Source organism: Grus americana, chromosome 11 (genome assembly GCF_028858705.1).
Source record: "Grus americana isolate bGruAme1 chromosome 11, bGruAme1.mat, whole genome shotgun sequence".
In the NCBI taxonomy this organism is placed as follows: domain Eukaryota; kingdom Metazoa; phylum Chordata; class Aves; order Gruiformes; family Gruidae; genus Grus; species Grus americana.
This window is the reverse complement of record NC_072862.1, coordinates 16,888,570-16,912,711: the sequence shown is the minus strand read 5'-3', so window position 1 is coordinate 16,912,711 and position 24,142 is coordinate 16,888,570. Positions and strand designations below refer to the sequence as shown.

Below are 24,142 nucleotides of genomic sequence, written 5' to 3'. Positions count from 1 at the left end.
AAGAGGTAGCCGTCCCAGCCTTCCTGTATTTGTCTGTCTTTGTTACAGACCTACAAACAGCAAGGCAACACCGTGCTGAAGCTGGGGGATACAGTGATCCCCTACCATGAGGATTTCAAGATGTACATCACCACCAACCTGCCCAACCCTCACTACAGCCCCGAGGTCTCCACGAAGCTCACCCTTATCAACTTCACCCTCTCACCCAGGTATCTGCTGACCCTATTAGCTGCCCATGCTGCTCAGCCTCATTCCTCACAGTCCTCAAACCCTCGGGCCTGTTGCCCCCACCCTCACCTCCATGGCTTTTGTTGTAGTGGCTTGGAAGACCAACTACTGGGAGAAGTGGTGGCTGCGGAGCGGCCTGACTTAGAAGAAGCTAGAAACCAGCTAATTGTTAGCAATGCTGAGATGCATCAGGAGCTGAAGAAGATAGAAGACCAGATCCTGTATCGGCTCAGCACTTCTGAAGGAAACCCTGTAGATGACTTGGAGCTCATCAAAGTGCTGGAGGCGTCCAAGCTCAAGGCAGGAGAGATCCAGGTCAGAGGCAGAGGTGCTCTCCCCCTGCAGCTGTGCATCCCCTGCTAGCACTGCACTAACCATGAGGTCTCCTCTGTCCCCCAGGCCAAGGTGATGGTGGCAGAGCAGACAGAGAAGGACATCAACATCACCCGCCTGCAGTATGTTCCTGTGGCCGTCCGCTCACAGATCCTCTACTTCTGTGTCTCAGACCTGTGTAACGTGGACCCCATGTACCAGTACTCACTTGAGTGGTTCCTCAGCATCTTCCTAATGGGGATCAGTAACTCCGAGAGAGCAGGTGCCTGCCCAAAACAGCCCCTCCTATCCTCTTCCTCACCCCGCGTTCCTGGTCTAGCAGCAGCAGAAGCTAGGACACCTGCAGAGCCAAGGCAGATGTGGCCGCTTGCATTGGCTCTCAGCGTGGTCCAGAGCTGCCCCTAGCCGTGCCCGCACAGCAAGGGGAGATGTAGTCGCAGCCTGCCCTTCGTTCTCTTCCCCACTACTTCTCTGCTGCCCTGTCGGACCAGGCGGGAGGGATGTCAGTGCCAGGGCACGGACACGGTACGAGCCATCTGGTAACAGTGTGGCTCTACTTGTCACACTTGTGTGCCTCCACAAACAGGCCCTGGCTGCTGCTGCCAGGCTGGGGGCAGCTTTCCCCGCCCCGCAGTGCGTGTTAGCCAGGATGGCGGTGGCTGGGCCCATGTAGGCTGCCGCAGTGCAGTGCAGTAGTGCCGGGACAGTGGTTTCTTCTTTGTGCTGAGTCTCACAGCCTTGTGCTTTCACAGGGGTTTCTGTGCCGAGTCTGTATTTGAGAGCAGTGTCTGTTCTTCCTGGACAGGATGCGGGTGTGCCCCCCTGACTGGGCACTGACAGCTGACCTGGAGAGCACCCTCCATGTCATGTGTACCACCCATCACCCTTGTCTGGTTGTTGCCTTTTTTTCAGACACCTTGAAGGACCGGATCGTGAACATCAACAACTACATCACCTTCAGTCTCTACAGCAATGTGTGCCGTAGCCTCTTTGAGAAGCACAAGCTCATGTTTGCCTTCCTGGTTTGTGTCCGGATTCTGATGAATGATGGGCAGATCGATATGGTGAGCAAGTCACCTTGGTCCTTCGATGGGATCCCATCAGAGCAACTCAAGCCCAGCTTGTTCAGTCCCCTTGAATAGCGTGCCGGGGTGGAAGAGGAGCCTTGTTCCCTGGGGCTGGGGGCAGGCTCGGCAGGCTGGTGGGCAAACCCAGGGCCTCTCTCTGCACTCAGATCTCAAAGCTTTCCCTGTGTATGCAGAGCTGAATCACCTGCAGCTTTTGCGAGTTTGCTGCCAGACTGCTGCAAAGGTTAGCAAGTGCAGAGGGAGCAGGCAGGGATTAGAAGACAGAGAAAAGCTAGTGGCAGCTGAGCAGTGATGCTGATCTCACCAGATCCTCCAGTTCACTTACTCCTCGATGCACACACATGGCAGGAGAGGCAGCCAGAACGTTACTACAGGATTTTACTTGAATATGGCACAAACCCATGTGCCTCAGGCCCAGGCAGGTAGGCTATGATCCATCACCATGTCCTATCCTGTTCCCAGGACGAGTGGCGGTACCTGCTGTCAGGAGGGACCATAAAGGAGATGCGAGAGAACCCAGCTCCAGCCTGGCTGTACGAGAGAGCGTGGGGAGACATCCTGGCCTTGAGCAACCTGAAGAACTTCTCTGGCTTTGCCAATGATGTTGCAGCCAACCTAGCAGCATTCAGGGCCATTTTTGACAGCCCCAAGCCTCACAGGCAAGTGCCCCCTGCTTTCTCAGCTTAGCTGTACTGCACCCGGCAGGTAATGGCATCCCTGGGAGAGCACAAGGAGCCGACACAGCCACAGTGCTGGCTCTGCTCACAGTCAGTGCCATGCCACGCAAGGCATCGCCTTGTCTCCTCGAGGGTGGCCCTTGCCTGTGTGTGTTGCTTGCCCAAGGCAGAGCCACGTGATGCCTTAAATGCAGCAGTAAGTGGCACTTCCCCAGTGGAAGCAGCTCTGGCATGCCTGCTGATGGTTTCAAAGCTAGAGACGACAACCTCAGCCAAGTGACTGGAAAGTCCTTGTCCCTTCTGAAACCCCAGTGGCTGCCTGCAGGCAGCTTGGGTGCTTCTTGGGGAGCTGCAGGATCTGGCACATCCCTGTAAAATGCATCTAATTGCTTTGCAGAGAGCCCCTGCCGGGGAAATGGGAAGCTGAGCTTGATGCCTTCCAGAAGCTGCTGGTTCTGCGGTGTCTGCGGGGAGATAAGATCACCAATGCCATGCAGGACTTTGTGGCACTGAACCTGGATCGGCGCTTCATTGAGCCACAGGTAACCAGCCAAAAGGATGTGCTGGTGGGGCCAGGAGTGGAGCAGGAGGCCTCGAGCTTGCTGTAAGCGGGCCATCAGCATTTTCCAGTTGCAGTGAGGGTCCTCATGCCTCCCCACAGCTGCAGTGTTCCCACAGCTGGGGAAACACTTATGTCTTAGACAAGGGATATCCTACCTAATGTCCACCAGTTAAACCACAGTGGGAGGGGGCAGATAGTGCAGGCATGCAAGGGAAGAGTTTGAATGACAAATGGGAAAGAGGTTACTGCCCTGATCCTAATGCTGCCAGAGAAGAGCTGTACAGGATGTGTTTCTGGCCTCAGCACCCAAAAGCACGCCGATGCCTTGGAGAGGAGCTGGAGGCCAGGCAGGGTGAGGAGGTACTGCACATGGTGCCACTATGGCCCCTCTGCTCTGACCAGCTTTCTATGTTGCAGACCACTGACCTCTCAGTCGTCTTCAGGGAATCCACCGCCACCACCCCGCTGGTGTTCGTGCTGTCCCCGGGCACTGACCCCGCTGCTGAACTGTACAAGCTTGCTGAACAAATGAAGTTCTCCCAAAAGCTCTCTGCTATTTCTCTAGGCCAAGGCCAGGTAAGCTGCAGGTGCCCACCTGGGGCAGCACCATCCTGCTGGCACTCCCAGCAATCTCACCTAGCTCCAAGCAGGTCAAACACCTTTGCAGCACAGTGAAAACACCTTCCTGCCCCAGAGCCCTTACTCGTCAACCTTCTGCTAGCTGGAGGAGCCAGTTTGGTGGGGGGGCCTGAAGTGGTTCCCCCTATAGAGTCCTCTAACTTCCCGAATCCAGCCCCAGTTCTTCCCTTCCCTCCACCCTCCCACACAGACTTGCAAAAGCTGCAAAAGGGCCTTTGCTGTGCCATCAGACAGCAAAGATCCAGTTGAGCCATGGGGACGAAGCCAGGCTGTAGCTCTGGGAAGTGGTCCTTCTGCCCAGCAGCTGTCCCCCTGTCCAGCTCAGCAGGGCACAACCCACGATGGACCAGGGTCTCTCAGCTCGTCTTGTCTGCCCCCCCCAGGGCCCTCGTGCTGAAGCCATGATGAACAGTGCCATGGAGCAGGGCAACTGGGTCTTCTTTCAGAACTGCCATCTGGCCCCCAGCTGGATGCCTTCACTGGAGAGACTCGTTGAGGGCATTGATGCCAGCAAGGTGAGCAGTTTTACTGAGCAGCCTGCGTGCTTGGAGGTTGACAGGCAGGAGGCTGGAGCCCTGGGAGGAGCCCAGATCGAGTTCTGTCCCACGCACAGGTTCCCTGTACAACCAGAGGATGGGTGCAGGAGCAGCTGCAGTGGCTGTGCCTGCATCCTCTGAGCACTTGCTGCCTTCTGGATTTCCAGGTGCATCAGGACTTTCGCCTCTGGCTCACCAGTCTACCGAGCAAGCACTTCCCTGTGTCCATCCTCCAGAATGGCTCCAAGATGACCATTGAGCCCCCCCGCGGGGTCAAGGCCAACCTGCTCAAGTCCTACATCAGTTTCAGTGATGACTTCTTGAATTCTTGCCCCAAGGTAAGACCCAGGCCGTGCTTTGGTTTGCTGTCCCCAGCCCGTGCCTGCTCCAATGTATGTTCTCCACCTGGATGTTGCTCCTCCCCAGGCATAGATCTTCCTCTCCTCTAGAGCTCACGTGCTAGAAAAGGGCTGGTGGTATTTCTCACAAGCCCACATCTACTCTCTGATGAAGCAATTAGAAGTTTCACTTTGAAATACAGAAGCAACAGCATTGTGGAGGCCTGGCATAAGACACTTGCAGCTCTCTCTAAGCAAGGGAGTGGGCTACAGCCTTCCCCAGCACAGCAGCCTGACTGAGGTTTCCACCCCTTCAGGCTCCAGCTGGCATTGCTGAATCGGCACATCTCCTCTGCCAGCTCCCAGCAGGAACTGACCCATCCAAGGATGGTTCCTCCCAAGCTGAGCACCTGCTCTCCCTGCCCACAGGTCACAGAGTTTAAATCTTTGTTGCTGTCACTTTGCTTCTTCCATGGGAACATGCTAGAGAGGAGAAAGTTTGGGCCTCTGGGGTTCAACATCCCCTACGAGTTCACAGATGGAGACCTCCGCATCTGCATCAGTCAGCTACAGATGTTCTTGAGCGAATACGCAGACATCCCGTACAAGGTAAGCACGTGAGCTGTCCCCCCGCAGAGGGAACAGGCTCATGACGTAGGTGCAGGTTGGCAAGCCGCGGCGGGGTCCCTTGCAGGTTCTGAAGTACACGGCTGGGGAGATCAACTATGGTGGCCGTGTGACCGATGACTGGGACAGGCGCTGCATCATGAATATTTTGGAAGATTTCTACAAACCTGAGGTTCTGATTCCTGAGTTTGCTTATTCCGAATCAGGGATCTACAGGCAGATCGGTACCTCTTCTGACCTCGATGTAAGTACTCCAGTAACAAATTGCAACTCGTAGATCCAGGGGGATCCTCATAGTGCAAAGGGGATCTACTCCTCCCTGAAACACACTGCATTTCCAATTCCCTGGGGGAATGTAAGTTTGTAAGAACCTAGGGATCTTCAGCTGCTTTCAGGAAGCTGCATCTGTTTCAAGCAGCAGGAGGAAAATCTTGTCCCTGTGCACAGAAGGTGGTAGCAGCTATCATCAGAGTTCCCCAGCTGAAAGCTTTTGTACTCTGAATCATTTTGATACCACATGCCTAAAGTACCCGAGGAGCTCTGCAGGAGACACGGCAGGAAGCTCACTGCCAAGCTACCCGTTCTCATAGCATGTGTTTGCTTCCGCACAAACACAATTTAACTCCCCAGCCAGACCACAAACCATGGCCATGGCCTCTGCTCAGCCACCAAACCTGGCTCAGAGGAGCTGCCACCCCCTCAGCCTCCCCAGCAGCCTGAGTCCTGCATCAGCCAGTATTGCTTAGGGCATGCAGAAGCTGTCCCTAAATCAAAGCTGCGAGTTAGGTTTCCTGGCTGTGACAGGAACTGTGTAGAAGTCAGATGAATGAAACTCAAACAATGAGACAAGGAATATCTCCCAACTGAACCTGCAGGTCTGTGATCTGCTGGGTTTAGCTTATCCAGCAACCCTGGCTTAGTCATTTCTTTCGGGCCAGGCCCATAGCAGCCCAAAGGGGCACCCCAGCTTTATCCCCGTGCTCTTGGCCTCACAGCCTGTGCGGATTCCTCTCCAGGGCTACCTCCAGTACATCAAGAGCCTGCCACTCAACGACAGCCCAGAGCTCTTTGGTTTACATGACAACGCCAACATCACCTTCGCTCAGAATGAGACCTTTGCTCTGCTGGGGGCCATTACACAGCTGCAACCCAAGACCTTCACGCTGGGAGGCCACAGCAGGGAGGAGGTGGGTGCTCCGATCCCGTCAGTGCTCTGTCAGCCAGTGCCCGGCGCAGGCAGCGAGCACAAACACCAGCTCTCAGCAGGTGCCTCCCTGCCTCCTGGGTGCCCGCAGTGGCACTGCCGTCCAGGTGTTAGCCTCCCCCCTTCTCAGCAGCCGTGGCTGGCAGGATGCTCACCCATCATGCACGTGCTGTCTTCCTTCCAGCTTGTGGAGGAGACCTCTAACGACATTCTGGCAAAGCTGCCTGCCCCCATGAACCTGCAGGAGGTGATCCACAAATACCCGCTGCTCTACGAAGAGTCCATGAACACCGTGCTGGTACAGGAGGTGATCAGGTAAAACCCTTGCAGGATCATGTCCTGGGCCAGTGACCAGCTGGTCCCTTGGGGAACAGCAGAGATGTGCGGGCCCCTGCTCCCACCCACCCTCAGGAGCCTCATTGCTGAGCATGGCAGCAACAGTAACAACTGTCTTGTCCCAGCCACAGCCTTTGGCTGGTCCCTGTCGTGCAGGGACTGATCAGTGTCTCCATCTGCTACTGTCAGCAATCCGGGGCTTGGCGGGGGGCAGCTATGAGACCCCCCCGTTAAAGAGAACTGGGGCTGGGCGTTACATGGAGGCGCTTCACCCATTGGGCAGAGATCCAGGCCCTCTCTGGCCAGACGTGGACAATAAACCACTGCACCAAGTCACTCGCATCCCTCTGCTCTTTCTCCGTAGGTACAACAAGCTCTTGGAGGTGATTGCTCAGACACTGAGGGATTTGCTGAAAGCTCTCAAGGGCCTGGTCGTGATGTCCTCTCAGCTGGAGCTGATGGCCAGCAGCTTGTACAACAACGCTGTCCCCGAGATGTGGAATGCCAAGGTACGTGCCCCAGCCAGCCCAGCTGCCCGCAGGAGCTCACCCAAACCAGGGGAACTGGGCTGTCTCACATGGAGCTGGCTCCTGCTCCCCTGGCATGGAGATGTCTCCTGCCTAATTCAGCTTCCAGTTGTTCCCAGGCCCAGGCCAGATGAATCCCTGGGCTCTGGGCAGCTGTGAGCAGCTGGGGCACAAGGTCTAGGGGTCCTTGCATGCCTTCAATGCCTTCCTTGCCCCCCAGGCCTACCCGTCGCTGAAGCCCTTGGCATCCTGGGTGAACGACTTGGTGCAGCGGATCGAGTTCTTGCAGAAATGGATCATCCACGGGATCCCCTCTGTGTTCTGGATCAGCGGGCTCTTCTTCCCCCAGGCTTTCCTCACCGGGACACTGCAGAACTTTGCCAGGAAGTCCGTCATCTCCATCGATACCATCTCATTCAGCTTCAAGGTCAGTAAGTCAGCCAGAGACTCTGGATTTTTCTGGAATCTGCTGCTAGAGGACTACAAAGGTAGCAGTTCCAGCCCTGACCTGCCCAAGAGGCGAAGCCACTAGCTGCCCATGGACCCCATCATCCCGTTTGTGCTCAGAGACACCCACCCACAGTGCCAGATACCTCCACAAGGCAAGGAGACCTCTCTGCCTCTCTAGACCTGCTCACATCCCTCTCTGCAGGCTTTGCACAGGCTGCCCCACAGCCTCATGGTGCAAGATGCCAGAAAACCCAGCCCAGACCATCTGATAGCTGGGGCAGGCTTTCCTGGAGCAGTGCTGACTTAGCTAAGAGCAGCTTAAGGGGGTCCTTGGGGCCGAGCCTCCAGGGACATGTCCTGATCAGGGCCTGCTCCTCTCTGCAGGTAATGAAGGAGTCAGTGAGCGAGCTCACTCACCATCCCGACCAAGGCTGCTACATCCATGGCTTGTTTCTCGAAGGCGCCCGCTGGGACCCTGCCACGTTTCAGTTAGCGGAGTCGCGTCCCAAGGAGCTTTACACGGAGATGGCCGTCATCTGGCTGCTTCCTGTCCCCAACCGCAAGCCTCCAGCCACTGGCACCTACCTGTGCCCCATCTATAAGACTCTCACTCGCGCTGGTAGGTGCCCTAAAGACAGAACTCCAGAAGCCAAGGGGATTGTAGAAGCAGTTAGGAAGGACAGCCCACGACAGGCCGCAGGGGCTCCTCCTCCTGCCATGCACTGACATGGAGCGAGGCACTGTTGGCTGAGACCATCAAGGGAAAACAAGATTTCTCCTGCTGTGGTCGTGGAGATGGAGCAGGCAGGCACCCTGGCTATGCAGCAGTGCCTCTGGCCAGGCTCTCCTGCAGCCCACACCCAATTTAATACACAAGCCTTTCCCCCAGCCTGTCACCTAACACGGGGATGGGACAGGGGATCTCACATGGGATCACTTTAAGGGACTCCTGCAGTACCACCCTCCTGCCCTTGCTTCCCGTTACAGGCACGCTGTCAACAACGGGCCACTCCACCAACTACGTGATTGCTGTGGAGATCCCTACAGACAAGCCACAGAAACACTGGATCAAACGGGGTACAGCCTTGATCTGTGCCCTGGACTTCTAGCCAGAAAACCATCCCCGCTGAGGGCCTGAGCCATCCTGTGCGGAGGTAAGCAGCACGGGCAGGCAGCAGGAGCCGCTCCCCCTCTCCTCCTGCCCTCCAAGCTGCGTCAATAAATCAAGCTTGACCCCACCAGCATCACCTCACCTGTTGTTGTTGCAATCCCGACACTTACCTCAAGTTTTTAGCACCACAGAAGAGCTGCCAGTGGGGACAACAAGGCCCAGTGCTGACACTCTGTGCTCCCAGCTGCCCCGCTCCCTTCCCTCGCACACCTCTCTCCCTGAGCTGCCGCTACAGGATAGCTTTATTCTTTCAGACGGATCCATTATTTACAGAACTCAATATTAGACACAGCAAGAGACAGAAGGCTTTTCTTCCCTTCAACAAATACCAAAAGAACAGTTTCATTCCATAGTCAAGATCTGTACAAATTTGCACATTTGCAAAATTCAGTCCAGTCCTGTGGCAGCTCCCCTTGGCCCAGCTACGCCTCAGGACACCTCAGGAGAGAGCTGCTGACCTCTGGCTTCTGACATTTCTGCCGGGCTGCTGGGGACAGGCAGGAGATGGCAGGTGGAAAGGGGCTGCTGCCTGCAACAGCAAGTTCTGGCTTAGCAGCCAGCAAGAGGCTTGGGCAGGAGCAGCTTTGGGCTGCCCACTGCTGCAGTCCCCATCCTGCCATGAGCATTACAAGCAACCACTGTCGCCTCTCCCCACGCTGAAAGGCTTTGCCAAGGGCACCAAGTGACTCCACATCCAGCAGCACTGAGGCCACCCTATGAACTTGGTCTGTTCATAATTCACGGGGTTTCTCGGGGACTGGAGCAACCTCGTGCGACCTACAGGTGCTGCTGGGGCCAGAGCTGGTACCCAGGAGAGCAGCTGTGGCAGCAGAGCCACGTGCCACCCCCCAGCCCCACCACACAAGGCTGGGCAGAAGGCCCAGCTCCAGGGACGAGCCCACCCATTCTCACCCGGCAGTAGAGTTGCCGAGGCCCATGGGGGAGCCTGGCTGCACTGGCAGGGAGTGCTGCCACCCCCAAGCAGTGAGGGCAGGGCAAGGCAGGAGTGCCTGGCTGCACATCAGCCAGCTCTGGGAACAGGGCAGAGCAGCAGGGTGGGTGGATGCAGGAGAACGGGCTCTGTCCCGGAACTGCCTCGCTTAGCAATGGCCAAAGCATGGGTCAGAACAAAAAATAAATTTGGGGAAGGGAGGGAGAGGGATAGAAAACACAGATGCGAATGTCCTGGGAAAGCACAGAGCTGAAAGCCTGGACACAGGAGGACACAAGCCACAGCCAGCTGCGGCCAGTACAGCCTCGCGTTGGCATCGCCAGCATTCCCACAATGCTAGACCCACTGCCAGCCGGGTGGGCTCTTCCCCTCCTGCCGCAGTCCTCAGCCACGGTGTCGAGACACAGGCCCACGGCATCTGGGCACTGCCGTGGCACAGTCAGGCAGCTGGGCACTCCAGCTTGCCTACTGCCGCAGGGACTCCCCTCAAGACAACGCGTTTCTGCCGTTCACAACTCGGGCTCAGAAGAAAATGATTTCTCTTTGTCCCCAGGCTCGGCCAAGGGCTTGTCGCTGTGGTCCCTCTTCCTTGGGCAAAGGGTAACATAGATCCAAGTGCCACTGCCCAAAGCCACAAAGCCCAGCTGCTGTTTCTCACAGTCTTGACTCCCAGGCTACTGACGCTTGGCTTTATACGGCCGGGAGCGTTTCCGGCGGTCCGGCTTCCTCTGCTTGTGCAGACGGCCGATGCTGACTCCCTGCCGCCTGCGGACAGAGATGTTCTGCTCCACGAGGCTTGCCAGCATGCCTGCAGGGGGAGAGGCAGACAGACATGTCCCGTGCTGGAGTGCTGGTACTGCCCATGCCAGTGTGCAGCCCTCCCTCTCTTGCCCAAAACCCATCAGTGGGCTCCTCCTGGGACTATAAAATCAGAAGGATGCAGAGACGTGTGGCTCCCCAAATTGAGTGCTACCTCGTGCCCTAGGACTGGCAGAAAGAGGGAGCAGGGCTGGGTGAGCTTCCCTGGCCCCCAGCTGCTGCTCTGCCACGCTCAGTGCGGCTCCCCTAACTCCACGGTGGGAGGCCCCCAGCTGACTGAACCCCACGCTGCACGGCTCACCTTCCTGGGCCAGCATGGAGATGAAGGTACAGATGAACTCATCGTAGTTGTGGGTTCTCCTCTGGTCGTCAATCTACAAAGAGATGACAAATCCACAAATAATCCACAAACAGGTGGCAGGGAGAAAGGACAACTCAAGGCTAACGGGGCAAAGAACCAGTATGTCTGGCCCATCCTGCAGGCCAAGGAGACCAGAACAGGAAGGCACCCACCTCCCAGCCCAACTCAGGCCAGTGCACAACTGGGACGGCCTCCATCCCAGCTCAGATGCCAGTGTTTTCCACAAAGGGCAGCTGGGAAGAGGCAAGGGTGGGCAGGGGAGGAATCCTGCCAGGCCTTGGGGCAGAGACTTTCCCCTTCCTCCTGTCAGTGCTGATGTTCAGCTGACTCCCAGCTGCAGAGCTCCACCATCCTCCTCAAGCTTGTAAGTGCTGCCCAGGGGCTTCGGTCTGTCCTGGTGGGAGCTCTGCCCCATGGGGCTGTTTGGTAACGGGAAAGGGACCCTGAACGCTTCCCATCACCGTTCCCAGCTGAAACACCCTCCCTCCACTTTGACATAAAGCCACCCCAGAGAGAAGTCTTCAGGGAGCTAAATCAGCAATGCAAACAAGCCATCCACAAACACACCTTGAATTTCTTCCTCTTCTCCACCTCTTCCTTCAGACAGGCCTCATAGTTCGCAATCTCTGCCTCCACGCACTTCAGCAGTGCCAGCAGCTCCTGCCAGGATCAAGCAGAGCAAACGTGAGCAGACAGACCCCTGCTGCAGCCCAGGAGCCAGCAGGGTGAGCTGGTAGGTGTTCCTCTCTGCACTGGGAAAGGGAGGATTCATCAAAGCATAAAATGCTTAATAGGTGGGGAGGGAGGAAAAAAAAAAAAAAAAAAAAAAGAGATCAGTTCATTGTAGGGAATTTCTGAGTCAGAGGGTGATCAATCAGCCAGCACTACGGCCAGCGCAAGGGGAGCTGCGTTCTGCCTGAGCCTGGCCCAGGCACATGTACCTGGTTCTCTGTGTGCACACCTAAGAAACACCCCAGGGCCTGCTTCCTCTCAATAACAAAATCTGAAGACTTCCCTTTTGAGTAAAACAGTTCCTAACCAGCTCTCCTCCAGGGAGCTCTTGATGCGCTTGTGCTGCCTGAGCCTGTTCCTGTCTCTGGCTGGAGGGCAGAGACAGGCACTGAAGTTACCAGGGGGCTGGGGTTTGGGGGTGCAGGGTCCCATCAGCCTCTGGCCCAAAGGAGAGCACAGCACGCCGAACGTCTCGGCTGCAGGAGACAGCGGCTCTGCCCACTGTCAAGGCAAACGTCCCTGAGATGACGCAAGGCACAAAACCTGCACTGCCTGTGCCTCAAGGCACGGCTGCGGCGACACGTGAGCGGGACAGCGTGCACATGCGGTTCAGTCACTGCCAGCGCTGCTGCGTCTCTGGGCGAGCGCAGGGAGCTCCATGTTCCCAGGGCTGTCTCAGCACAAAACTCACCTTGGGAGAATACTTTTCCCCCCCAGGGTGATCACTGGTCCTGCCAAGTCCCACCTTCTCTTTGCTGTCACTGGCCTCACTGCCCTCCTTCTCGTCCAGTTTGATTGCAACCAGGGCCTCTTCACCAGGTTTGATGGAAGGGGGGGAACATTTCCCCCCATCTGCACACAGGGGAAGGAAGTGTTAGGAGCCATCGCAAAGGACTGGTATCCACTCCCAAAGTCACAGGACGCTGTCCCGTCACCACAGGGGAGATGCGACCCCTCCAAAAAATGGCAGGCACCTACCTGCAACAGCCAGCGGGCAGAACACGCCATCCTCCGTGAGGTGCAGCAGGCCAGTGCTGATAACGGGCCCCAGGTCCCTGACAGCCCGGTTGTAGCGCATGCAGTCAACACGCAGCAGGCCATCCTCCTCGCCGAAGAGCACCTTGGAGATGTGGGAGGTGACGGGGCTGGAGGGGCGGGTGGGGTTGGCCGAGCGGATGGGAGAGCGCAATGGGGAGTTGAAGGCGCTGCCGATCTCGGAAGCGGTGTCCGTGCTCTCGTTGCTGGGGGTGGGAGAGGGCTGGGAGTGGGTGACCACCGCCACGGCAGTGCCCCCACCGCTTGTCTTGATGGACAGGGGAATGGAAAGATCCTTTTGAGATTCCTTCAGCTTCTCAGCCAGGACGTTGATGGTGTTGGGCTGGAGGACGGAGAGCTGGCCATCCGCAGCCCCTGCCACGTGCTCTTGCTTTACCTGCCCTTTCCTTTTGTACCTGCCCAGGAACACAGCAGGGAAGGTGAGTAGCTGGTGGAAGGAGGTGGGGACCCAGCGCAGGCACTGTCAGCTCCACACACAGCACTCCAGCCTGTCTGCTGGCATGAAGCAAGGCCTGAAACATTTCTAGGTCCCCCCCACTGCCACCAGCTTCTCTGGCAGCACCCTACCCCACTGAACCACTCAGCTGCAGGTACCCCTACACAGCCAGGGCACACAGGGTGCTGTGTACCCCTGCTCTTCTTCCAAAAGCCCCAAAAGCAGCCTCGCGGTGAAGGTTAGGAGGGTAGGGTCACAGCAGTCCGAGCACACCAACATTGTCACCACGAGCTGATCTGGCAATTGGACTGGGGAACTGAGGTTCCCCAAAGCGTGCTGCCAATATACAGTTATATTCAGGGCAGACAAAATTCAGGGCTGATTGCGAAGAGCTACAGAAGAGCTTTACAAAATCCAGTGCGTGAACAGTAAAAGCACAGGCGAAGAGAACAGCCCTAAGTGCACACACAGATACAGGCTCTAACACAGCTAAAAGCACTCAGGAAAGAGATCTGGAAGTCACCGCTGGTGGTTCTACAAACATGAGCCCCCTGCCCCCCACCCTCGGCTCAAGCTGTCACCTGATGGCCGAGTTGGTGTTACGAACTTCCTCCTCCTCATCATCATCATAGTCATCCTCATCGTCCGAGTACTGCTGGTGCTGCCGGACTGGGACTCGGCTGCGACCCACTCCTGCTGCAAGGTCTTCCTCCTCCTGCAAAACACCGTTGTTGACGGACTGCCGGCAGCGGCACAAGGAGGAAGAGCCCAGCGGACACGTCCTCAGTCCAGCCGAGCGCTGGGGCCCCTTTCGAGAGGGGACGGGGGACTCTTCCCTGTGCTCGCTCAGCTGACCCACATTAACGCCAACCTCTTTTGCCAGGTCAGGCCTTATTTACCCTCTCACCTTCCAGCCTGGGTCAGTGCAAGGGCAGGCAGGCTGCACAGCAGGGGAAGGGCTTAGGCCGGCTGACAGCCAGAGTCCCGGGGAAGAGAGGGACTGGAAGCAAAAAGCTCAGCTCAAGTCAGACATGCTGCTGGCCTGGAGCTCCAGCCTACCTGCATGGGGGATTTGGCGTAGTTGTGATTATCCAGGAAGGCTGGCAACCTCTGCACAATGGGGTTGGGGTTTGCTGGAGGCGCCCCATTGATACTGCTCGCTGTCTTTGCCACCGGTTTGGATTTGTTGGGTGGGCTCTGCGTGGCCGTGGCGTGGCCCTGGCTGACGGGCTCATCGGTGCCGTCTGCCATACAAGCACAGCACAGCTTTTCACAACCAGCACCATCGCTTTTTACTCCATGTCCTCTGCCACCCCTTGCCCACCCCACATAAAAGGAGAGCTCTTGCGCTCCACCAGACCATCACACCCACTTCCCATTCCACATGCAGCTGTCACCAATGTCCCCAAGCTTAAGCCCTCCCATTTTCAAGCTCTGCGTCCCTCCGACACTCCTCCCCAGCACTGAGGCATCTACTGCACCACAGCACAGTGCGCACGGAGCTGGGCTGGGAGAAAAGAAAGTGAAGCTGACCACAAAACTGCCTCAAGCTCACTGTCACCAGCCTGTGCTCATTCCGATGCAGGCCAGCCTGGCAACACCACTGGTATGGGGGGGTCTACCTGGATGGGCACTCTCTGGAGCCACAGTCTTGCTGCTGGCTGGCTTTGCCTCTTCGGGAGATTGAGACTCCTGAGATTTCTGGGTCTGGATCAGCTCAGGCTGAGTTACTCGGATAAGCTTGAAGGCAAATGACATATAGAGACTGAGTGCTGGACCGGGGTGACCCAAACCACATCCCTCCCATTCAGGCACTGCAGAAGAACTTGTGAGGGAGAGCCAACTGCTGAGCACCCACGTGCACATCAACTGATGATGCCATGGATAACCAGCCTTGCTGCTTGGGCTTTTGCTCCTCACCTGGGAGGTTATCTCCTCTCCCCAGAAGTCATTTCCCAAGGCCAAAAAAACTCCCCAAAATCCAGGCCCCCCACAGCACAGGGAGATGCCCTGAAAACAGAGTCTATTCCCACCCCAGGCTCACACTCCCTCAGGGCTTGGGCTGTCCTACCTGCTGCAAGGCCTCCAGCACAGTCTGGCGGTTCATCTTCAGGATGTGCAGTTTGGACTCGTACTTCATCCTCCGATCAGGCACCACCGCCATCAGGTTGAAGCGGATGTCATGGTACGGCTCCCTGCAGGAAGGGACAGCAGATGTCAGCCACAAGCTGGTGGTGGAAAGCCCGTCTCCCACAACCTGTGCCAGCACTTGGTCACCTTCATGCCCAAGCATCCAAGAGGCCGAGCTCAGGACCAGAAGCACCATTCCTTCTCCTATGGACTGAAGCTAACAGGGACCTAATCTGGCCACTCTTATCCTGCACGGCCATTTGCAGGGACTCTGCATCACACAGAGAATGCGGCTTCTCTGCGTGCTCTGAAGGCAGGTACATTGTAAGCAAGAGAAGGCAAGGAGGCAGTGCGCCTGCGCCCCTCCCAAGCAACGTTCTCCACCCACACTTCCACAACAGGGACCACAGTAGACATAATCCAGGGAAAAATGGTGAGGGGCTAGTGCCTGCACCATGGCCTGGGACATTACCCTGCAGTGGCCAGGCCGATGCGCTCCATGATTACTCTCCTGGCTTTATCCGTCCATTCCTCGTCATCAGCCCATGGCCCTGTGATAACAAGACAGAGCTGGAATTAGCAAAGCAGGCCAAGGGTCCTGCTTCAGACTCACAGAGCGGATCCTGCCATCCCCACAAGAGGCAATTGCATGGCTCCCTTACATACCAGGGAGCAAGTCAAGAAGGAGCCCAGGAGGCAGAAGGACCATGCTGTCAGCCCATACGTGGAACCCCCTGCCTCTGCCTTCCGAATGGAAAACGTGAGTTATCTGCAGGGCAGAAAGGTGAGTTTTGAACCCTACAGACCACAAGTGATTCACAGGCTCCGGGCTCACAAAGTCCAAGGAAATCCCAGGTCTTGCTGGGATCCACCTGCCACTGGATCTGGTGCCGTGCTTAAGAAACCTAAGTGCTTGAAGCGAGTACCTTACCAAAGGGCCTGACAGAGCAAAGCCCTAGTGGTGATAAATAAGTGTCTAAAAGACAGAATTAGTGGTCACGTTGAAAGAGAAGGGAGTAACCCAAGCAGCCTGCTGGGATCTGCATTGGGACCTTGCGCCTCAACACACAGTGGTTATTTGGCACAAGGAGAGGGGAAGGAGGAGGCAAATTCTGCTTGCGATACCAAGTTATTTCAGAGCTGCAGAAGGAGCTCATGACCCAGAGCAACAGGGGAGGAAAATGGCAAGGCTGGAAAAAGCAATGCAATGCATTTAGAAATAATTGCCTTCTAGACAGAATCCCCAGTGCATAGGCTCCAAAATGAGCTATCAAAACTCAGGACAAATCTGGGAGCCATTGGAGCAATTCTCCACAAACATGAGCTAACATTTAGAGGCAATGAAAAATAATACATTTGGACATACCAGGGTCTATTCAACTGCGTCAATGAGCAGGGACAGGAGGGTTCTTACCGTGGTCAATGGGATAGACCTTGAGCCCGTCCAGCTCAAACAGCCGTCCCTTGATGGGGACATAACTGACAAAATGAAAAGCCTCCATGGTTCGCACAGCACTGATACCATTCTGCTTTTCCGGCAAGTGCCGTGGCTCCGGCCTGCGAGGGCAAGAGAGGCGAGAGGTCAGCGGAGAGTCTGCCTCCTCCAGCGAAAGGGAGCTGCGAGAGAGCCCCTCACTCACCTGGCATGGCTGTTATGGGCCTTGGCCAGCTCTGGGGCGTTGCCGATGGCATAGCCTTTACTCTGCAGCAAACAGCAAGAGAGGAAAACAATTGAGAAGTGACAGGAAACAAAATGCTTCACCCACCGGCTCCCCACTCCCTCCCTCCATCCATACACAGGACTGGGAGGGCAACTTTCAGGCACATACTCTGCTGAGTTATAGGTAAAACCCAAGATGAAAAGAACACACAATTTCTGCTAAAGAAATTACACTTAGAGAGAAACACAGACTTCAAGATAGGTCTGAAGGTAGGAGAGACAACTTTTGATCACAGACTTAGAGAATGCACTTGGGCTAGAGAACAGCACAACAGAAGGCTCAGAGCTGTGCCCAGCATAAGGGGACCAAGGCCCTGGGCAAGGCAAGGCAGGAAGATGAGAGAGGAGAGGCAGGAGTGATGTAGGGTGCAGCCACGACGGGCTGGAAAGGAGACAGCATCATCCCGAGAGGGGAGCGAGAGGCAGATTCACGTGCCGCACCCGTGCACAGCCCTGCACACCCCTGCCCCTACCTCAGGGCTAAATCCTTTGGTGAAATCCTTCATGCGGCTCAGCGTGGGGCCCAGGTCGACATTGTTGCAGTTCAGGAGGACGCTCAGGAGGGCGTGGGTGGCACAGGAATTGGGGATCAGCTGGAGGGTGACACAAGGAACAAGGCAACCCTTCAACAACCCCTCAGAGTTGACAATAATCAATTGAAAAGTACTGACACAAGAACCGTTTGTGAGAGCAGCGACTTGACCTCAGCTCTCAAAGGAAGGAAGGAGGTCAGTCTCTAGTGAGCGACACCATGCCCCCATGAGCATCTGCTCACAGTGCAGGCCACGGACAGGCTCGCAGGCCTCCCTGGATTCCCTCCGACCTGGAGCTCAGGGCAGAGGCTCCCCAGAAAGAGGAGCTGCCCTCAGGACCAGCAAGAGCACTGCAGCCTCTCAGTATCACATTGCTTCCCTGAAGCGTCACATGAGACACACACACTTTTCCCTTGCCTGCAGCCTACCTGGTGAGCAAAGAACATGTTATTAACGATGTCATCGTCGATCACCGACGTCTCATCCACCAGGGTAGAGACCTTCCGGCGTGATCTGCGCTCCTCAATCCACTTGAACAGGAAGATGAACCCATACACGGGGCTGCGGAGAGAAGTCAGCAGCTGCATCATTTTGGATGGACCACACCAGTGGGGCTGCTCTGCCCAGTGCCAGAAACCTTCTGCTTCAAACAATGGGCAGAGCAAAGACAGAGAGGAAAAGCAGAACCACCAGCCCCATCTTTCTGGAAGTGACCATCCCCGCCTGAGTCCCCTCAGCCCCACATTGCCCAAGACACTCTTCTGCACTGATGCTCCAGGCTCAGACAACAATCAAGCTTGAAAACTTTGGGGCTTGACAGGTCTTAAGAGGCTCAGACAGGGAAACAGGAGGTGAAATTCACGTTTGGACACTGACCGACCTGCAGAATAGTGTCTGACCACCAAATGACTCCTCCTTTTAAATATATGTTGTATTCATTTTCAAGAGAGGTTCAGACAGTGGCTTTTAAGAAAGCAACAGCCTCAAAGCCATTTCAAAGTGCTGAGACAGGGAGAAAGCCCAGACTGCAAGCACGCTGGTTGGCACTGCACCTCTCCATGGGGAAAGGGAGATGAAGCCCTTGAAGTATGTCCCCCACCTGCTCCACAAGGTCTTTCTCAAGGCATGAGATCACCCGTCTGCCCCAAACCTGATGAAGCACTCTTAGTTCATCGCTTACAACACTGCCTGACAAGCTCGCATGGGCCCTTCTGAATGCCTGGCAACGAGCACCCAGGCCCACAGACCATTCTGCTGCTTAAAACTGACAATTTCACGCCTGTGACTTACCCTTGGCATTTGCTCTGCAGATCATAAATCTCTTCAACCTGCACTCCCTTGACCCCTGCAAACAAAGGGCAGAAGCTGGTATAAAGCCCACCTGAAAGGACTAGGGGTAATGTCAAGCATGAAACCAACTTCCCAGGAAGGCTTCTTGTACTCACCAAAATCTTCGACCAGGAGTGTGAAGAGACCTGAAAAGGAACAAACCAACAGATTACCTCTGAGTGAAGAGAGCAGAGAGGAAACCTGCTGCCAGCGGCCCCTCAAAGGTCCCACGCGGTCCCAGGCCACGGTGCAGCCAGAAAAACCGCAGCAGAGCAGCACCAGGATCATGCTGACTCCCCAGCAGCTGTTGAGCCCTTGCTCTCTACAGATGTGCCCTGGCTCTGCCCTTCATCCCTCCATACCCATTCATCATCCTCTTCCTCAAGAGGACCTGAACCAACCCTCTCCTGTTGGAGCCAGATGAAGCTGGACCCACCTTCAGCATCCTGACACACTGCAGATGGCCTGCCAAGAAGCAAACCCCCACCATGAACAGCAGCAGGGAGCACCTCAACGACAAGCACACTTCTAACTGGACAGAAACGTGGCTGAATAGATCACAGGACATTTTAAAAGAAGATCATTTATGTTCTTGTTAGTGAAAGACAGCCAGTGAAGGGAAAGCCAGCTCAGAGCAGCAGGGCCGTGCGGAAGTCCAAGGGCTGAAAGGCTCGTCTTCATCTCCCTCTCTCCTGGGGAACCAAATCCAAGAGCCTGTCTCCAGTGACTACAAAATTCCCATTGCAGAAGGACATAACCAGGGATACAGACACAACGGCAAAGAGACCGAAGGGTTATTAGACATCAGCGACTGAGCAGCAGCTTCCACTACAATGCCGTAGAAAAGGCAGTCGGCCCAATTTTTAGGCAATCCCCCCCCCCATGCGGAGTTAGTGAGCTCGAGACTAGAATAATAAATCTACTTCTTTCGCTCCCATATAAAGGCTGCTGAAAGCCTGGGAGGAAGGCCAGGGAATATCAATAAGAAGGATTCAATCCTGAGAAACATCCCTGTAAGCAAAAGATTTAAGGAACCTGATGTAAGTGGCTCAGTCAAGAAGGGAAGAGCCCAAAGGGCTTCCACACCAAAGTTAAAATGACTAAAACAGGGAAGAAACTTCTGGGAGCAAAGAGTCTTCATTAATTTAGCAGAAAACATTGTATTTCTTACAAAATTGTCAGTGGGAAGAAACACACTATGGAAATAACATGCTTCGAACCAGTGACAGCCTCCTGGCCATGCAACGCCACTGCACCAAACCCTGACACCTTTCTGACAGAGATGTTTTTGCTCAGAATACTTGACGCTGTGGAGGGGTGCGTCATACAGGTGACATCTACAGAGACTTCAGGCAGCGCCGCAGCCTCGCTGCCTTCCTTGCAGCAACCCCCTTAGGGCAAGCGGTCCTTGCAGACCATAAGGGTCTTCAGATGCTTATTACAGCTGCGGCTCTTGTTCCATCTTTAATGGCGTCTGTTACAGAAGCAGGAGTCGCAGCTGTTTACAGGTAGAGTCTCTCAACTGTAAAAGCTTCCGCAAAAGCCAACAGCCTCACTCACTCTCCAATTTCAACAGTTACAGTCTACTGATCACGGCGAAACACATGCGATGTGAGACATGAACCGTATCACAAGCTCTGCCTCACCGCCAAGGAAGATTTGCATCAGAGCAAGGGTTTGCAAACCCAAACAACCGCAAATGCCGAAAGCAGTGCTGCTTCCGCAGGTACCACCAGAAGAAGACCAAGCAGGACTTCCAAGCTCACTGTGGCTCAGGCTGGAGCACTCCCACATCTCCACAGCAGTTCTCCAGGACTGTGTGTCAGACCAGCAGGGCTGCACCAAAGGAGATGGGAAGTCAGCCGTCACGTGTTTTCCTCCAGTCTGATTAACATTGCTGGGGAGTCAGAGAGAGGATGAAGCCAAGCTTCTCCGAGCACACTGGGAAAGGACAAGAAGTGATGGGAACAAGCTGCAGCAAGAGAAATTCTAACTGTGCACCCGGAAAAAAACAGTTCTTCGCTACCAGTGTGGTCAGTCCTGGGACCGGGGAGCAGAAATCTTCTTGGGCGTATTCAACCGGACATGGTCATGGCGACCTGAACTTCTTTTGAAGTCAGCTCTGCTTTGGGCCAAAGACTGCCCAGGGATCCCTTCCAACCATGTTTTTTCTCTGATTCATTCAAATATTTTATATTACCTCAGCATCCCCAAAGGCATAGTCCTGCTGCTGCCATCACTCCTGGAACACCCAAAACCCCCATCCCAAATTATTTGGGTTGGCTGGAGGAAATATTCTGGTGTCCACAAGTACACACAACACTACGCCAGCAGCCTGGAGGTTCCCAAGGCTCCCCTCTCCGCCCCGCAACCGACAGCCCAAATCTGCATCTACCAACCCTTCATGACCAGTAAAGCACCAAGAGCTTTCAATCCCAAGCCCTGTGGCAAGGACTGGGCAGCTTATGGGATGTGCTGAAAGCCAAGAGCAGCGCAGGGGTCATTCCTAACTGCTGTCCCAGCTGCCACCTCTGCATCCGAACTGCCACACACCTGAAGGAGCGTAGCCGCGGCATGCTGAGAGCCCGCTCTGCCCAGAGAGATTATCCTCCAAGCAAATAACCTTCCCTCCCAAGTGTGAGAATCCAAACCATGTCCTGTCTTCAGCAGCATCATGACAAAGAAGGAGGAGGAGGACGGGAATGATTTTGGCAACTCCCGAGTACCAGTAAAAAGAGGATAAAGAGCAGCAAAACCTGGGCTGATTGGGAGACCGACAACAGACAGAATCCTTTGCCGAGCACAGGAAGACAAGTATAATGCAAGGGGGGCCAATTTCCTCACCTACAGCCTCAAAAATACACCATCACACCCTAATAAGACCAGCTCTCAGCCTCCCAGAAGACAACCCCAAATTGCACTATGGCAACTCAAGGGACGTTAAAGCAACGTGCAACCAATGCCCCAGCTGACACCGGCTTTGGTCCTCAAATCCTAACCCACAAAACAAACTCCGGGACTCCACCACAGAAACCACCTTCTCCGACGCAGCGGGAAGGGGATGCCCATGACTGTCCTGCTCCTGGCTGCTCAGGCACCATACTGGGTTCTTCAGCACATTTCTGGGCTGCCTGTGGGAGAGCATTTGATCCACCCGTTCAGATGCAAAGCAATGACAGGATCTGTCATGCACAGGATGGAGATGCCACCCTCACATGCTCCCAAAGTGACACAGGTTGTTCTCAATCGCCACTCAGAGCTGTTTCTGTAGCAAGGGGCATCCCGTGTGCACGCCTCTCCTTGTATTTCAGTGACATTTCAGGATGTATTTGCAAACGACAGGAATGCTTCATGCTACACACTCACAGCATTTCAGATGCTTTCCACCAAGCCCCCTGGGTTTATCAGATCACACACACACACAGAGGTGTCTGGGGCACTTTGGACACCGTGTACAAGCACTACCAGAACCCAGGCCCCACTCTGAGCCTACACAGTGCTCCTGCAACCTCGTTCCCGCCATCCCTGCCCTCATCCCCCACCTGTGCCCCTATACCCAGTCTCTTGACATCTCTTTTCTGTCTGCCCTACACCCCCATAACCTCTCCCTAACCCCGCCATGTCCCACAGACCGCAACCCCGCACCAGCCCCTCTTGCCCCCCAGGACCCACACTACTGCTGCCCCAGACGCCCCTACACCCTTGCCTGCCCTCCCAACCCTCCGCCCGTGCCCCCAGGCACCCCCCTGGCCCCTTTAGCAGGTCTCTCTCCCCAGGCCCTCCTCTCCCCGCGCCCCCTCCCCAGCCCTTGTTCCCGCCCCACGCACTCCCACCACCCCTGCTCTCCTGCACCCCCACTCTAGGCCTGCACCCCGTAACCCTGCCTAATTCCCCCCCCCCAAACTTCACCTATACACCCCCCATCCTCAGCCTGCCCCTCAGGGCCCCCCCCCCAGCCCCCGGCCTGTCCCTCACAGCCCCCCGGCCCAGGCCCCACCCCCGGCCTGTCCCTCAGAGCCCCCCAGGCCCGCCCCCCGCCCCGCTGCCGTCCCTGCCGCTCACCGGGGTCGCTCTCCAGCTCCAGCCAGCCCTTATTCATCTTCCCGCGGGCCGGGCCGTGCCGCCATGTCCGGCCCCGCCACCCGCCCCGACTCCGGGCCCCGCCGCCGCCGCCGCTGCCGTCGTCGTCGCCCGCCCCTGCGCGTCATCGCTGCGCGACGCCGCGTGACGTTAGCGCGCGCCGCGCCACATCGGTCCCGACGGGGGGTGGCGGTGGCGGCGCCGGGGGACACGGGAGGGCCCTGGGGCTTCGTCCCCCGGAAGCGGAGGGCGGCAGGCCCTCCAGGCCGCGTATGGGACTCGGGCTCGACAGCCTGGGCCTCCCCCTGCGGCCTCTGGTGAGGGGCCTGGGCCCGGGCCCGGGCCTGTCGTGAGGTAACTAGGTCTGGAACTGGGCCTGGGCCTGGGCCTGTCGTGAGGTAGCTGGGCCTTTCGCCAGGGGCCGAGCTGCCCCATGTTGAGGTGTGAGGGCTCCCGGTGAGGCTGGGGCCAGCCATACCGGCCCTGACCCTACGAGCAGCTCTCAACTTACACTGCCTTGGAGGCTGGAAGGCTCCCAGGGCGAGCGGACGCCCCTGTGCTGCTCTTCCTTAGGAAGTGGGCTAAAAATAGGAGCCGGATCCGTGGCTGTGCCCGTCCCCCCACCACGGCTTTGTTCTGCGGCTGTTCCCACGCACGCCCCATCCCCCGGCACTCCCCTGGCCCTGCTCCTGCCCCTGGGACGGGGCTAGGCCGGCAGCGCCAAGACCCAGGTAGGGCTCATTCCCCTCATGCAAAGGAGACCGGGGGGGGGGGCAACAGCACTGTAGCTGCCCACCGAATTTGTCTCCTTCCAACCCCACCTGGGGTGGGTGAGGCATTCATGTTCATTCAGCCCCTGGAAATTTCTAGGGACCCAGATTGCCTCTGTTGGCTGGTCTTCATGAGAGACAAGGCTGGAACCATGCAGAGCCCTGCTTGCACCCCTGACAAAAGCCCTCCTACTCCAGCGTTACTGATGTAAACCTACCCAGGAGGGCCAGGCTCAGCCACAGCAGAGATTTATGGAGATTTACCAGGAGGGGGAGGCCCTTTGGGGGACTGGTTTCTTCTGGTCTTTGTTCCTGCTTGGTTTCAAACATCGCTGGCCCTGGTGTCACCTCCAGCCTCTGCCACAGCTCCCCCGCACGCAGCAGAGGCCCCGGACCCCCTCTCGCCGCCTCCCCTGGGACGGGCAGTCAAGCCCCTGCTCTGCCCAGCACAGGGGGGTCGTTCAGACACAACAGGGCAAAGGGGTTTGAGCAGCACAGCTCACCGCAA

The 24,142-nt window shown here is 56.4% G+C and overlaps 2 protein-coding genes across 5 annotated transcripts in view; one reads left to right on the top strand and one right to left on the bottom strand.

Annotated features, from left to right (window-relative positions):
• DNAH1 (dynein axonemal heavy chain 1) overlaps positions 1–8,764 on the top strand; it is a 76,012-nt gene extending 67,248 nt beyond the window's left edge. The window contains exons 63-79 of the mRNA XM_054838129.1: positions 49–209; positions 318–543; positions 628–823; positions 1,474–1,625; positions 2,112–2,308; positions 2,724–2,868; positions 3,306–3,464; positions 3,911–4,042; positions 4,231–4,401; positions 4,831–5,010; positions 5,096–5,272; positions 6,045–6,215; positions 6,417–6,547; positions 6,933–7,077; positions 7,316–7,522; positions 7,930–8,164; positions 8,533–8,764. Coding sequence (XP_054694104.1) covers positions 49–209; positions 318–543; positions 628–823; positions 1,474–1,625; positions 2,112–2,308; positions 2,724–2,868; positions 3,306–3,464; positions 3,911–4,042; positions 4,231–4,401; positions 4,831–5,010; positions 5,096–5,272; positions 6,045–6,215; positions 6,417–6,547; positions 6,933–7,077; positions 7,316–7,522; positions 7,930–8,164; positions 8,533–8,654 — 2,907 coding nt within the window. The 3' untranslated portion in view covers positions 8,655–8,764. The remainder of the gene's footprint in view (positions 1–48; positions 210–317; positions 544–627; positions 824–1,473; positions 1,626–2,111; positions 2,309–2,723; positions 2,869–3,305; positions 3,465–3,910; positions 4,043–4,230; positions 4,402–4,830; positions 5,011–5,095; positions 5,273–6,044; positions 6,216–6,416; positions 6,548–6,932; positions 7,078–7,315; positions 7,523–7,929; positions 8,165–8,532) is intronic.
• Positions 8,765–8,940: 176 nt separating this feature from the next.
• On the bottom strand, positions 8,941–22,990 carry BAP1 (BRCA1 associated protein 1). 4 transcript variants are annotated; one of them, XM_054838166.1, is made up of 17 exons: positions 22,847–22,990; positions 18,901–18,930; positions 18,746–18,800; positions 17,884–18,016; positions 17,396–17,515; positions 16,843–16,904; positions 16,617–16,759; positions 15,675–15,753; positions 15,144–15,267; positions 14,695–14,812; positions 14,132–14,316; positions 13,654–13,787; positions 12,559–13,031; positions 12,272–12,432; positions 11,416–11,508; positions 10,789–10,861; positions 8,941–10,476 (listed from the first exon to the last, which is right to left on the bottom strand). In XM_054838166.1, the coding sequence occupies exons 1-17, from the start codon at positions 22,881–22,883 to the stop codon at positions 10,343–10,345; spliced, it is 2,154 nt and encodes a 717-aa protein (XP_054694141.1). In that variant the 5' UTR covers positions 22,884–22,990; the 3' UTR covers positions 8,941–10,342. The 4 variants fall into 4 exon arrangements, 3 of the variants coding, with proteins under 3 accessions (XP_054694141.1, XP_054694143.1, XP_054694144.1); XM_054838168.1 differs by having other exon boundaries at positions 12,326–12,432; XR_008578814.1 differs by lacking the exon at positions 8,941–10,476 and having other exon boundaries at positions 10,806–10,861; positions 11,416–11,634; positions 11,790–12,432.
• Between the last annotated feature and the right edge of the window lie 1,152 nt (positions 22,991–24,142).

What these genes read in the sequence shown, in the direction of transcription:
- BAP1 (XM_054838166.1), bottom strand. Translation starts at nt 22,883, where the DNA reads ATGAATAAGGGCTGGCTGGAGCTGGAGAGCGACCCCG. An exon ending in CCAAAGGATTTAGCCCTGAG is followed by an intron (nt 16,905 to 17,395) that starts GTAGGGGCAGGG and finishes TGTTTGCTGCAG; the next exon opens with AGTAAAGGCTATGCCATCGG. An exon ending in CTCCATGCTGGCCCAGGAAG is followed by an intron (nt 10,477 to 10,788) that starts GTGAGCCGTGCA and finishes CTCCCCCTGCAG; the next exon opens with GCATGCTGGCAAGCCTCGTG.